At 56.1% G+C, this 15,068-nt stretch overlaps 1 protein-coding gene across 1 annotated transcript; it reads right to left on the bottom strand.

Annotated features, from left to right (window-relative positions):
- Positions 1–2,649: 2,649 nt before the first annotated feature.
- MYDGF (myeloid derived growth factor) lies at positions 2,650–14,920 on the bottom strand. Its single transcript, XM_006904116.3, has 6 exons — positions 14,662–14,920; positions 13,681–13,731; positions 7,279–7,340; positions 5,635–5,716; positions 4,435–4,507; positions 2,650–3,117 (listed from the first exon to the last, which is right to left on the bottom strand). The coding sequence occupies exons 1-6, from the start codon at positions 14,842–14,844 to the stop codon at positions 3,038–3,040; spliced, it is 531 nt and encodes a 176-aa protein (XP_006904178.1). The 5' UTR covers positions 14,845–14,920; the 3' UTR covers positions 2,650–3,037.
- Between the last annotated feature and the right edge of the window lie 148 nt (positions 14,921–15,068).

Consider the following 15,068-nt stretch of genomic DNA (forward strand, 5'->3'; position numbering starts at 1 on the left):
TCTGTGTTCGTTTCTGTGTATTAGTAAGATCTGCTGTCTCCCGTTCTTGACAGAGTAGTCTTACGTAGTAGGTGTCCTGTTGGGCAGAGTGCCACTGTCTCCTCGGTCACCTGAGCCGGGTGCTCCGGGGATGTCCCCTGCATGGATTGTAGTTCAACCTTGACTGCTGCTGGCATGTTGGCGAGTGGGGTGACTCTCATGCAGACTGGCTGTGAGGGCTGGCGAGTGAGCTGTTGTCGGGGCTGACACCCCCGGAGTGGGGATCACATTAGCGGAGCTCTGGTATGGTCTCCAGCCAGCCACCATCGTGCTGGTGGGGGGCTTGTACAGGCCAAGGGCAGTTGCCCCTTGTGCCAGGATTGGGACTGCATGGTGGGAGCTGGACAGGGAACTGTGCTTGGCTGCCAGGCATGCTGGGCCTACAGGCACTCAGGAGAGGCTATGGTGTGAACTGAGGCTGGCTGCCACTGTTGCCAAGCTTGGGACCCTTTGGCGGGCACCACGATGCGAGCCGAGGCCAGCCCACGGGCACTTGTGCCAAGTCTGTCTGTGGCTACTCAGTTGAGCTATGTTCCAGGCCAAGACTGGCCACTGCTTGGGGCCACCTGAAGGGAGTTAAAATTCAAGTTGAGACCAGTCACCACCTGTGCTGGGCTGAGGCCGCTTGGCGAGAACACCGAGGCCAGCCACTGCTCATCTGGGGTTTGTGGACGTTTGAGAGTCTGGTGGAACTTCCATGGGATTTGTGGATCTTTGAGGAGTCTGCAGCGCAAGCCCAGGGCAGCCACCACTCGTGTGAAGTTGGAGGGTCTAGGGGAAAGTCCGCAGCATGAGCCAAGGCTGGAAGCGGGTCTGGCCGGGCAAGCGAGTCGGGTGGGGTGGGGTCTCGGAATCACCGGGGGGTAAAACCATTAGCCAGGTTCATGGAGACTCAGATAAGGTGTCTGCCTGGGCCTGCCAGCTGGGTTGGAGGAGGGCTCAACAAAGGAGCGATGGTGTCTGACTCACCTGGCCCCAGCCCTGCCAGCCCCCTGGTGCTTTGTGAACAGCTGACCCGCCCCACGCTGGAGCTGGGGGAGCCTGTGACAGCGAGTCTGTCGTGGGCCCTTACAACAGCGCCTCGTTATCTAGCACCCCTTGGTCTCTCCCGGACGTAGTCCCCACTGGTTTGCAGTCAGATGTCACGGGGGTCTCTTCCTGGCACTGGTGGCCTGGGCTGGGCAGCCCAGTGTGGGGCCAAGACCTTGCGCTCCCCAGGGGGGACCTCCCACAGCTGAGACATCCCTCCGGAGTCTTAACCGCCATGCGTGGGTGTGGGACCTGCCCGTTCCGTGTCTCTGCTCCCTCTACCAGGCTCGACGTGGCTTCTTTATATCCTTAGATACAGGACTTCTGTTCAGTGGGCCGTCAGGTGGTTCTTGATGGTGGGTCAAAGTATTGACAGATTTTGCCTTTTAATTTGAGGCTGCAGGCGAATGTCACACGTCTGTGGCCATTGCCAATGGGTCCAATTTCCGCTGTACCAGGCGCGGGGACGGTAGTCTAGAGAAGCGGCAGGGCGTGGCTTCTGCGTGCCCCAACGAGGCTTTCGTGACGGAAGGGCCTGGGGCCAGGGTGGCTTTCTCCAAAGCTGCAGAAAGCTGCGTTGAGACGCACACGTCACGCGAGGACAGAGAGGGCCTCCCGTCCCGCTGCACCGCACCCCTCGCTCTGCCTCTCTGGCGACACCAGGGATTCAGAGGGGGTGAGTGACTCTGGGCTGACCCCTCGGGGCTCAGTGTCCCAATGCCCGGTTTGGAGGGGGCCCTGTTGTGACCTGCAGGTGGCCGTGCTCATCATATCATGGAGCTGGGCCATTCGCGGTCGAGTGACCCTCCCTGTGGACATGTGGAGCCTTGCGACCTGCTCTCCTGAGGTGGCAGAACACGCCGATTCTCCCAGAGGCTCTGGCCCCAGGTGCCTCTCTAATTGTTTGTTCGTCACTCTCATGCGCCTCGGTCTGCACTGGTCTTACCGCAGGCCTCGCTGTGGGTGTGGACGGATCGGCACTCGCGCTGCCTCCTACAGGTGTGCAACCGTGGGCAGGAGCCGATGTCCTCTGCCCTCCGGCAAGTGGGGCCAGCAGCGCCCAGCTCCGCAGGTCGGCACGGGGTGGGAGGCAGTGAGGCGACTCGGGTGAGCAAGGAGCCCAAGCCCCGTGTGCTCATGAAGACATGGTCAGAGGTCAGGCTGGCGGTCAAGCTGGAGTCAGACGCCCAGCCCCCCACTGCTGTGACACCAGAGCCCCCACTGAGTGGCTGGGGCATTTGGGGGGGTTATTTTTTCCTGTGTTTTTTTGAATCACCATGCTGCAATCTGGCTTTAAAAAACAAAGCAAAACCATCACCTGGTCTGCAGAGCGGTTGCGCCTTGGGGTGACCTGCCGGCTCCGTGAGGCGCAGGGTCTGGCCCTTGGAGCGGGCTCGCGGCTGCCTGCCCTGAGACCTGCTGCTTTTGTACCTGCAGACATTCCATGTGTCCTGGGGACACAAGGCCACCATCTCCAACAGGGAAGGGAGGTGGGGCGGGGCGGGCAGCCCCCTGCTGCCGTTCCAGCCACGGCCCCCACGCCCGCTAGGCGGTACCCGTGCGACGCCCAGTCTACGCGACTGCTTTTTTAACTTTTATTTATTTAAATATAACATTTCTTCCCAGTTAGTCTGAAAAGTAGTGGTCCCTGGGGAAGCTGTAAGAAAGCAGTCGCCTGGGCAGGGGACGGCAGCACCACTCTCCCCCGGGCGGCTGGGGCCTGGCCTGATCCAGGGGGAGACACGACGGCTCCAGAAAAGCTGCGCCCCCTCCTGTGCCGATGTCTCTCCTTGTGAGATGAGCTGCGGGGCTCAGACCCAGTCTGTGTCCAGAAGAGCGAGGGGGGTGGGGCCCAGCATGCCCCCGGCCGCCTTGCAGGCCCCTCCGAGCCAGGCAGCGTCAGCCCAGGAAGACCACAGTCCCCCCAGACAGCCAGCAACGTGCTGGCCGTCCCAGGGACAGCCGCCGGTCACAGCTCACTGTGGGATGCCTTGGCCACGATCACCAGCTTGGACAGCTCGGCCTTGAACGCCCCAGGCCTGTGGGACACTGCGAGAAAAGAAACACGTGGCAGAGCCCTCGCCATTCCCAGGTGGGGTGCAGCGGGACCTGGCGGGGCAGGGAGAAGAAACGCGTGGCAGAGCCCTCGCCATTCCCAGGGGCTCCGGGCCCTGGGCCAGGTGGGGTGCAGCGGGACCTGGCGGGGCAGGGGAGCGGTCCCCAGGGGACGGCAGGTGGAAAGGACCGCGCCCCAAAGGTCTTGCAGGTGCAGGACAGAGGACAGGCGGAGGTTGGGGGGCCTGTCCCGAGGGCAGAGAGAGGCCACAGGGAAGTCCAAGAGGGGAGGAGCTGTGGCCATTTTTGCCCTGTTGAGAACGGACAGGTTTGGGGCCAGGCTGTGTCACCTCCCTCTCGCGCTGGCGAACGTGGCTGAGGCCCAGGTGGTGCTTTCACAGCAGGGTCGGGGGCTCTGGACACCACCCCCCCAACTCCCACCCGGACCCTGACTCCTTGAGCTGGCACCCAGCTCCTGTCCTTGACCTCTACTCAGGTCGCTGAGACCTCTGGGTCCCTCCTTCCTAAAGCCCCGCCCATGCCCCCCCCCACTCTGATGCCTGGTGGCTGCCGCAGCCACACCGTTCCTTCCCTTCACCTGTCCCCTGAAACCAGTACCCTCAGGACTTGTGTCCACTGTCCCAACCACGTGCTGTTGCCCCCTGCTCTGTAAGGCCGAGCCCCAACTCTGGAGCTCCCCACCCTCTTCTGCTCAGCCTCCGCCTTTCGTGGCTGAATGTGGCTTGGAGGACTCTGGTCGGGGGCGCTTGGGGCTTCATGAGGTGACCCCTGCCTCCCCATCAAGCCCGCAGTCCTAGTCGTGAAACTCTTCCTGGTCACAGAGCCCAGGTCGGCCAGGCCGTGGGAGCTCATGGCCCTCCACCTTCCACAGATGCGAGGACACTCGCGCTCCCAGCGACCAGGGGCTGGCACCGCGTGGCCCGCCCCCGAGAGCTATGGGGGCTGTTTTTAAATAGTTTAATAAAAATCCAAACAACAGTGGTATTTTCTGAGACTGAAGTGATACGGATGTCACATTTCCGTGTTGGTAAGGTGTGGTTAGAGCGTGGCCATTCCCGTTCACTGACACGTGGTGTGGCCTGTGCCTCACGGGGCAGCTGAAGCAGTTTCAACAGAGGCCGTGCACCCCTAAAACATCTAACGTGGGGCCTTCACAGGAGCAGTGTGCGGACTCCAGGGCTGCAGTGCAGGGGCGGGCCCCGCTGGCTGCCTGGCCCTCTGTGTCACCTCTCACCCCCCTGCCCCTTCCCCGAGCACCTGGGCGCCGCGTCCGCACCCGTCGCCACGCACCTGCTGTTCTGGTCACTTCGAACTCCTCGTTTTTCAGGGGAACGTCGCTCTCTCTTTCAAATGCAGCTTTGGACTATGAGGGAAAAAGCGGAGGCTCCGGTCAGGACAGATATCAGGACAGAGCGCGGCTGTCTGCTCCCCTGGGAAGCGCAGGGGCCGGGGGCACCTGCTCCACCCCCGTGACAGGCTGCCGGCCGCGTGAAGATTTGTGCCTTCGCTGCAAATCCCAGGCAGGTGGCACTCGATTCACGGCAATGAAGCAATCACGGTAGTCTCCTGAACGTAATTTTTAAAATTCAGAATTGTGTGCCTCTCAAATCAGCTTAAATAATAGTTTTAAAATAGCAAGGGACCCTGGAGAATCATCGGTTCGACAGTGTGACAGGCCACCTGGTGGACTTGGAGCCTCCGCCACGAGCCTCTCGCTGGGGGCTGCCGTGAAGGGTTCTGCGCTCCGCTTCCCGCAGAGCTGAGACCATTCACTGCGGGGCCTTCCCAGGGACAGAGAAGCCCGCCCTGCGCTGACTTCAGGGGCTTCTCCTGGACGCGCTGGTGGGCCTGGCGCCATCAGTGGGGCGGCAGCGCCGGCCTTCCTGCCGCCCGGCCTGGGGCTCCGGACCCACCTGGCCAGGCCCGTGGCAGAAGCCAGCTCCTGGCAATGAACCTCTTGACACCCGTCTCCTACTCGTCCCGCTCCCTGGTTGAACCTGGACAGATACGAGTGGTTTTCGAACTTTCTGACCCAAACGCAGCAGCAGGGCAGGCTCCGCAGTGCAGCCAGCCTTGGGCAGAGGACAGTGGGGGTCAGGAGCGCAGCAGAAGGCGCTGCCCGGGACGTGAACCCCAAGGCCAAGGAGCCAAAGGCTGTGGCCCCACACATACCAGCGAGCCACGGCCACCCCGGCCGCCCCTGTGCCTGTCCCAGGGCCGAGCACCCAGGCCCCTGCCCTCGGACTTAATGTCGGCTCTCCCAGCAGGTGGCTGAGGGCAGTAGGGCAGGGACACCGGGGTGTCCGCTCTCTGCCCGGCCAGCAGGGCCCCTCTGTGGGCACAGCCCCTGCCCCCTGCACTTCCGGGCCTGGAGGTCTGCGCAGTGCTCCGTGTTCTTCCAAATTACAAAATCCCCCTGTAGGCACTCGATGTCCCTGTCCTCATCCTGCCTGTCCCCAGGGGTCTGACCCCCACGCCCCCGGTACTCACGTAGGCCATGCCGTACTCGATCTCGGCGCCCCGCACCTCCGCCCTGAACTGTGTGAAGTACAGGTAGGACTTGCCGTGGGGCCTGCAGAGAGACCAGCGGGGGTCGGCCCGGGGCTCGGCCTGGGGCCACGTGTCCCTGGCTCCCCGAAACGGAAACCACTGGCAAGCACGGCTGATTCCGGGACAGGACAGGGACCTGAGCATCGCCCCCTCTCCTCTTCGGCAGAACATTCTCCCAGCCTGTCACTCACAGGCCTCCTTCCCTGCCCAGAAGCAAGCTGTTCTAGGACAGGGACCCTCATGTCCATTCACTGCATCCTTTCACTGAGTGGCCACGACATCCCAGGCACTGCCACAGGGCCGAGTGACAGCCCGAGGGAGAGAAGTCCAGGAGTTAAAGAGGGGGGCTGTTCTGGGCAGAGGGAATGGGGGCCGCAAAGGTGCCTCAGAGGGGACAAATGGGGGCATTTAAGCATGCCATGGCAGAGAGATGACAAGGGAGAACTGGTGACAGCAAGAGGACAATGATGTCTGCAGTGTGGAGAGCTCCACTGGGCCACGTATGGAGTGGGGGCAGAGAAAGTAGCAGGGGGCCAAGGAGGAGGGGGCGAGGATGGGATGGGGGGTGGCAGGCACAGAGGGGGCGTCCAGGGAGCTGTTCAGACTAAGCCCCTGTGCGGGTGGACGGTCAGCCATGTCTGAGATCTGAGCCCAGGCCCGTTTACGCCGGACCTCTCAGCTGAGCAGGTGGCCCCGGGGTCGGCAGGTGTCTGGGGCCTGCGAGAGAGCCGGGGCTCACATGCCCCGTGAGGACAGCAGCCCAGTAAGGATGGCACCCCGGTCCCCTGCTTCCATGACGGTTCTCTTTGAGGCCGCGAAGGCAGCACAGATAGGGTGCAGCCTGGGGAGCACCTGGGTCCCCGGGAGTCCAGCAAAACAGGCAGGACTCCCACAGCGGCATTGAGCAGGAGACTTTGGGGCGACACCTGCACATATAATTAAAACACGCTGCTTCTTTTGATTCCTGTTGAGTCACAGCTTGATCTGTCCCCCTTGTGGACCCAAGTCCCCTTAGGGTGGAGCCACAGCTTATTCTTCGATGTCAGGCACACAATAAATGCTCAAGAAATTGCTTCCGCTTGGGGTGGCACATTCCAGGCCAAGGAGCCAGAGCAGAAGGGACATGATTCCAGGCTGCCCCTCCCCCCACTGGGCTGCACACTCCGTCTCCCTCACCCCATCCCGGGCTCGCCACCCCCGCCCCAGGCTGGGCATCAGCGGTGCAGCTACGAGAAGCGGGGACAAGGCCCCAGCCCCTGGAGGGGAGACCAAACCCATGAACGTGACTCAAGGGGTGACGATGGGGGCGTAGCATCTGGGGAGCCTGGCTCCTCTCCTGGGTGCTGTGGCCACTGCCTGGGCTGCACTGTCCCTGCCCCCCCAAGCCCCTCTTGGCCTCAGTCCCTGGGGAGCCGTCCCGCCCCAGTAACCCCCTGCACAGGGTGGCACGCCCCCTGTGTGTGCCTCTGGGCTGTGGGACCCCGTCGGTCTGTCTGCCCCCTTTCCCCGTGGTGTGCTCGCCCCTGCAGTCTGGGCTAGCGTACCTCCTTCCAGGAGACCCCGCCGCCGGGACCCCCAGCTCACCTCCAGATGGTACAGGTGAAGTGCTGCTGGTCTTCGCTGGTCCCCAGACTCATCTGCCACCTCTGGGGAGACGGGGAAGGCGTGGGTCAGTCCAGGCACACGGCGGGGCCGTGCACGGGCCAGCTCTGAGAGCTTTGGGTGCCTCCAGTTCTGCAGAGTGAGCGAACTGCTCACGCGGCTGGAGCCTGGCCCCCAGGTGCCCCGACGCCCTGCTCGGGGCAGTGAAGCTACTCGCTGTGACACACATCATCAGACATCCGACCAAACCCACAGAATGCACAACACCAGGAGCCAACCCTCATGTCAGCCATGGGCTTGGGGTGACATGACACATCGGTGTAGGTTCTCACTGTGACAAACGTCCCGCTCCCTGGAGACGGCCGTGAGTGGGGGCGGGCAGGGGGATACATTGAAATCTGTCTTCTGCTCAGTTTTGCTGTGAACTCTAGAAATTAAAATCTATTTACAAATAACAACAATAAGAAAAGAAGGGAGGACAGTGCACTCAGGCCTGCTCGTGTAGGCATAAAGAAGTCCTCGGAAAAGACGCAAGGTGTTCATAAACGTGGTCACCCGCCCATGGGGTGTGGGTGAGACCTGAACAGTTAGAAGGCACTGTCAACTTTTACATGCTTTTCTTTTTGGACAATGTGAGTGTGTTCGCTTTTTAAAAATTAAAAAGTAATTAAAATAAAATTTTAAACTGGTTCCAAAACACAGCACAGTCTACCAGCACAGTCGAACTCATGGCCCCTGAGGAGGGGCCAGGTGGAAACGGGACCACCGTCACCTTCCCGGCTGCCCGAGGCACTTCCGGGTCGCCAGTCCCACGAGTTTACAGCCTGCCCCCCGGAGTAATCGTGACCTCCGATGACGGATGCTCCCAGTTTAACGTCATGGCTTTTTCATTAATGGGAGCATTAATTACAGTGCAGTAAATGGTCACTTCGGCGCCTTTTGCCTGGAGCACGGATGTGGGAACCAATTGCTAGTTTACAAAGACTGTACAATTCACCTTTTTAAAATGTGTAATTCAGAAGGCGGGTCCACGGTGGCGTAGGTGGCCCGAGCTGGCCCCCTCCCAAGGACACGGCGAAGGTGCACCTATATTTAGAGCATTTCTTCTGAGACAACTGTGAGTCAACTGAACCACTTCTGCACGACAAACGAGAGGAACCGGATGGAGAAGGCTGGGGAACCCAGAGAGCTCCCCGGGAGGGAGCGGCCAGCCAGCACCGCTGCGGGGCTTCCCCTGTACGTGGCCAGCGGGCAGAGCTCCATCCGGTGCCTGTGACCTGCAGGGGCCGACAGCATCCCCTGCCACCTCTCCTAGACTTAGACCCAGCAGGAGCAGAGGGCGCCACGGCCCGCATACCAGGGGCCCCTCCACCCGGAGGAGGACCCAGTAGGTACCGCGGGGTGCCACTTCACGCGTCCACTGGGCTGTGCGCACATGGGGCTCCCCGGTCCAGACAGTGCCGAGAAGGCGGGCGCCGCTGTGAGCGTGGGCCGCCCGCCCGGGGAAGGCGCCCAACTCGCCATGTGCACACAAGGCTGCCCATGAGGACAAGGGCGGAGCTGAGAGGCCGCCGAGCCTCGGGCACACTGAGCAGCCCCATCAGACCCTGCTCCCGTGACACGGCACGCCAAGTGCACGCCGAGCAGCCGCGCCAGGCCGCCCCTCCCAGAACCTACTCCTCCAGGCTGCGACACACCAGGCGCCGCTCGTGCCCGGCCCAACCTCAACCGATCGCCACATCCATCTGACACAGAGACCACTGTTTCAAGACTGGGAGAGAGAGCTATTCCATCTAACTCATAGGAACAGACAGAAAATCAAACACAAAATGGGGAGATGGGAGAATATGCCCCAATCAAAGGAACGACAACAACAAAAACCCTGGAGAAAAATCCTAACGAAACGAAGATAAGCAACCTGCCTGACAAAGAATCCAAAGAAACGGTCGTAGTCATGCTCAACAAACATGCCAGGACAACAGAGGAAGTCAGCGAGCACGTCCACAAAGACAGAAAACGTAACAGGAACCAGTCAGAGAGAAGAACACAGTACCTGGGGTGAAGAACGCATCGGAAGGACTCGACAGCACGTTAGTTACTACAGAAAAATGGATCAGTGACCTGGAAGGCAGAATACTGGAAATCACACAATCAGAACAGCAAAATTAAAAAAAAAAATTTTTTTTAAATGAGGATAAGAGATCTCTAGGATAAAATAAAGCACTCTGATATTCACATTATAGGGATTACAGAAGGAGAGAGAGAGAGCGAGGCAGAAAGAATATCTAAATAAATAAAGGCCGAAAACTTTCCCAACCTGGGGCAGAAAACAGACATCCAGGTCCAAAAAGCAGAGTTCCAAACGAGAGGAACCCAGAGAGACCCGCGTCTAGACACACTGGAATTAAAATGGCAAAAGGACGAAGAGACAATCCTGAAGGCAGCAAGAAGGAAACAAGAAGTCACGTACAAGGGAAACCCCAAAAGGCTATGAGCTGATTTCTCAGAAGCAACTTATGGCCAGAAGGGAGTGGCAGGAAATATTTAAGTGCTGAAAGAAAGGGACCCACTACCTAGAGTACTATCTCCAGCAAGGTTATCCTCCAGCACTGAAGGCGAGGTAGAGTTTCCCAGACAAGCAAAAACGAAAAGAGCTCACCATGACCAAACCAGCCTTCCAAGAAGTGTTAAAGGGTGCTCTTCATGCGGGAAAGGCCATGACCGGAAATAATACAGGAAGGAAAAATAATCTCACATGTAAAGGCAAATATACAATAATTACAGTGAATCGACCACTTAAAAAGCGAATATGGAGGTTTAAAGACAAAAGCAGCACAATTAACTATAACTATGATAAATAGGAGATACACAAAACAAAAATATAAAAATGACTTCGAAAACATAAAGAGTGGAGGGGGAAGTCGAAATGTAGTGCTTTCAGAACGCGCTTGAACTTGAATGCCTGTCAGCTTAAAATCAACTGCTATAGATATAGATGGGTATCTATGAACCTCATGGTGACCGTAAACCAAAAACATGCAAAGAACACACAAAAAGTAAAGAGAGAGGAACCCAATCAGAATACTGAAGAAAACCAGTAAACCAAAAGGAAACAGATCAAGAGAAGGAGCAGAAAAGAACAATAACAAACAAAAGCAATGAACAAAATGGCAATAAGCATCTATCAGTAATGACTTTAAATGTAAATTGACTAAATGCTCCGATCAGAAGACACAGGATGGAAGAATGAATAAAAACAAGATCCATCTATATGCTACTTACGAGACCAAAAGTGAAGGGATGGGACAGACACACACAGACCAAAAGTGAAGGGATGGAAAATGATACTCTACACAAAGAGAAGCAAAAAGAAGGCCGGGGTAGCAGTGCTTATCAGACAAAACAGACATTAAAACAAAGGCGGTAACAAAAAACAAAGACGGACATTACCTAATTGCAAAGGGGTCACTCCAAGAAGAAGATATAAAATATAAAACCCAACATAGGAGCACCAAAGTATAGAAACCAAATAGTAATGGCCATATAGGCAGAAATCAGAGTAACAGCTGGGGACTTTACCAAGCACTTACCTCGATGGGTACATCATCCAGGCAGAAAGTTAATAGGGAAATAATGGCCTCAAATGCCGCATTAGACCAGTCTGATTTAAGATACTTATAGAGCATTTCATCCAAAAACTGCAGGTTACACTTTTTCCTCAAGTGCACAGGGAACATTTTCCGGAGAAATTATATACTAGGCCACAAAACGAGCCTCAATAAATTCAGGAAGACTGAAATTGTATCAAGCATATTTTCTGACCACGATGACGAGAAACTAGAATCGAGAGAGCTAGGAAAAAACACAAATATGTTGAGATTAAACAGTATGCTTCTAAACAGCCAATGGAGCAAAGAGAAAATCAAATACTACCTTGAGACATATGAAAATAAAAACACAAGTTTACAAAATTTTGGGTCACAGCAAAAGCACTTGAACAAAGTTCAAAGTAGAAGGAAGGAAATAATAACGATCAGGGCAGAAATAAAATAAATAGAAAATAGAAAACCAAAAGACCAATGAAACTAAGAGCTGGTTCTTTGAAAGAATGAATGAAACTGACAAGCCTCCAGACAAGACTCATCAAGCAAACAAGAGAGAACACAAGTAAAATCAGAAATGAAAGATTACAACCGACACCACAGAAACACAAAGAATTATTAAAGGATACAATGAACGATTACGTGCCAACAAATTGGACAATCTAGAAGAAACGGACGAATTTTCAGACATATACAACCTTCCAAGACTAAACCAGGAAGTAACAGAGAATCTGAACAGACCGATTACTAGCAATAAAATTGAATCACTGACCGAAAAACTCCCAACCCACAAAAGCTCAAGACCAGACAGTCTCACAGGTGAATTCTACCACACAGTCAAAGAATTAGTGCCTGTGTTTCCAAAACTATTCCAAAAACTGAAGAGGAAGGAACGCTTCCAAACTCACTCTACAAGGTCAGCATTATCCTGACATCAAAACCAGACAAGGACACTACATAAAAAGAGAAGTACTGACCAATATCCCTGATGAACACAGATGCCAAAATTCTCAACCAAATTCTCAACCAAATTCAACAGTACATTAAAAGGATCATGCACCATGATCACGTGAGATTTATACCAGGGATGCAAGGCTGTGGGGTTCAACATCCGCAAAACAATTAATGGCTTCATCACATCGACAAAACCAAGGATAAAAATCACACGATCGTTTCAGGAGATGCAGAAAAAGCATTTGACGAAATTCAACATCCATTTATGATAAAAACTCTCAACAAAGTGGGAACAGAAGGAACTTATCTCAGTAAGACACACCTGTCAATAAACTGACAAACACTACGTGTTGGCGAGGATGTGGAGGAAAGGAAGCCCTCGTGTGCTGGTGGTGGGACTGCAAATGGCCGCAGCCGCTCCGGAAACAGTCTGGAGGTTCCTCAAAAATTAAAAATAGAGCTGCTTTACGATCCAGCAATCCGATTTATAGGTATGTATCCGAAGTAAACAAAAACATCTATTCAAAAAGGTACACGTGCCCCTATGTTCACTGAAGTATCATTTATAATAGCCACAAAACGGAAGCAACCTAGGCATCCACCCACAGATGACTGGATTAACGAGAAGTGGTACATATATTCAGCCCTAAAAAAGAATGAGATCTTGCCATTTGGGACAACATGGATGGACCAAGAATGCGTTATGCTAAGTGAAATAAGTCAGAAATAGAAAGACGAATACCATATGGTTTCACTTATATGTGGAATCTAAAAAAAAAAAAACCACAAAAAAACCCCGAATATACAAAACAAAACAGAAGCACGCTTGTAGATGTGTTGAACAAGCTGACAGTTGCCAAAGGGCGGGGCGGGGGGGAGCTGGGCATGGTGGGGCTGGGTCCTTTGCTGTCTCACAAGCAAGATCAAGGTGCAGGCCAGACCGCGTTCCCACTGGAGCTTGGGGTCTTCTTCCAACGCAAGCGGTGACGGCAGAATCAGTTCTTTGCGGTCGTAATACTGAAGCCCTTATTCCCTTGCTGCTAGAAGGGGCTGTTCTCACCTTCTAAAGCAGCGGTCCCCAACCTTTTGGGCACCAGGGACCAGTGCTCCTATGAGAATCTAATGCCTGATGATCTGAGGCGGAGCTGAAGCAGTGCCAGCGGCTGCAGATGCAGATGAAGCTTTGTTCGCCCACTGCTCACCTCCTGCTGTGCAGCTCAGCAGACAGGACCGCTGTCTGTGGCCCAGGGGTTCGGGACCCCTGTTCTAAAGGCGACCTACACTCCTGGCCACATGGTGCCCTCAAGGCAGGCGACAGGTGCACTGCACCCTTCTCTGCTTCGAATCTCCCTTACTTCCTCTTCTGCCACCAGCTGGAGAAAACGGCCATCAAGGAAATGGGGACCTCGGTCCCAGACCACAAGGAACTGAATTCTGCCAACAAACTGAGCGTGGAAGACGATATCTTGGTTTTGGCTTATGAAGCACCCGCCTGGGTGCTTCATAAATAGAAAGATAGTAAGTGAGTGTTGTTTTAAGCTGCTGAGTTTGTGCTGATTTGTCAGGCAGCACAGAAAACAAATATGCAACTCCTAACAGAGGCTCGTGGAAGTGGCCTCTCACACCTCGTCTTTCGTCCAGATGCTTGTTCGCCCCGTGGAATTACGAGTGGAAGCTACCGTCACTATTTAACTTGAGCCCTTTCATTTTCATTGGTTAAGCAAGAATAGTTCAACAAGTATAAGTTAACAACACACATCCTGGAAAGAATCTCTGTGTGACGACAGATATTGTGATACTAATTTACATGGAATTTTGTAGAACTCACCTCATTGGTCCCTCCTTGAGAAGCATAGGTGAACACACAAGTATATTTGTCCTAGAAAATGGAAGAGGAAGAAAAGGCTTGGTGGCGGGTAACCTTAGTGCTAAGGTGCAGGGTCTCAGGCCACCCTTCTGCCATCCAGAATCAAGAAGATCCTGAGTCTGGGCATCTGTGCTCAGGGGAAGGAGGCTGAGCCTGACCCGCAGGGCCTCCCAGGGTCTGCAGACCTGGAATTCCCCTGCCTCCCTACTAGTGAGCTCCTGGGGCAGGAAAAACAATCCGTGTGGCTTCTGGGGGATGAAGAGCAGAAAGGGGGGGTTGCACCCACTCTTCTAGGAACTTGGGCTTTGGGACACCTGGGGGCCCATCTCTGTGCTGTTGTGGATCTTGACAGGTGCAAACCTCTCTGAGCCTGTTTCCTCATCTGCAAAATGGGCCTAACGTAGAAAGCATTCGGCACAATACCCAGCAGTAAGAGAGTATCAACAAATAGTGACTGTCGATATGGTTGTTACAGGGACGAGAGGGGCAGCGACTTTTCCAATAAGCCGGGGACAAGGCTAGACTGGACCCAGGCCTGCTGCCTCGAGCAAGGGGGTCTGGCCTCACACCATGGAATGAAAGAGCAACGTTTGTCCACTTCCTCCCTAGTCGGAGCAGCACCGGGACCGACTTTCTGAGGGGCCGGGAGGCGTGCACCCCTCAGGATCGACTCCCCTTTCCTGACCTCTGTGCACCGCCCCTCCACGCCCCCACCGTGCCCTCCAATGGCCGTGTAGTCGCCTGGCTGTGGGGGACAGGGCTGCCTGGGCACGCTGGGCATGTGACAGGTGACAAGGACTGAGGCTAGTGGCCCGGCCCCCTCAAAGTCGCCAGGCCGGAAGTGCACCCCTCCTCAGGCCCAGTCCCCGAAGTGCGAGCCCCCGCCTCGGGCCGCACCCCCTCTCCGGGTGCCTGGGCCCCTCGCTCGGCAGCGGCACTCACCCCCGGGCCCACGTTCTGGGAAAAGGAGTGCACGGCGCCGCCGGGCTGCACGTCAAACGCCACCGTCGTGGGCTCGGACACCGCCTCCGCGGGCCTCAGCGCCCAGGCCGCCAGGAGCAGCGCAGCCCACAGGCTCGCGCCGCCGCCGCCGCCGCCGTTCCTCCTTCCGCTGGGCGCCGCCATCTTGGGACCGGTCCGCGGGGCCGACGGGTGGACGGGGCGCAGCGAAGGATACGTCAGGCAGCCGCCGGAGGCCACGTCGGCGTCAGCGCGGCCACGTGACCCACGCGCCCCGCCCCGGCTGCCGCCTTGGGGGCGGAGCTTGGGAGTCCCGGAGCATCCCAGGGGCGCGTGGTCTCGTTTCCGTCGCCCCTCACTAGCCACGTGCCTGACCCTTCGGCTCTTCC

This window comes from Pteropus alecto, unplaced genomic scaffold (assembly GCF_000325575.1).
Source record: "Pteropus alecto unplaced genomic scaffold, ASM32557v1 scaffold30, whole genome shotgun sequence".
Lineage (NCBI taxonomy): Eukaryota > Metazoa > Chordata > Mammalia > Chiroptera > Pteropodidae > Pteropus > Pteropus alecto.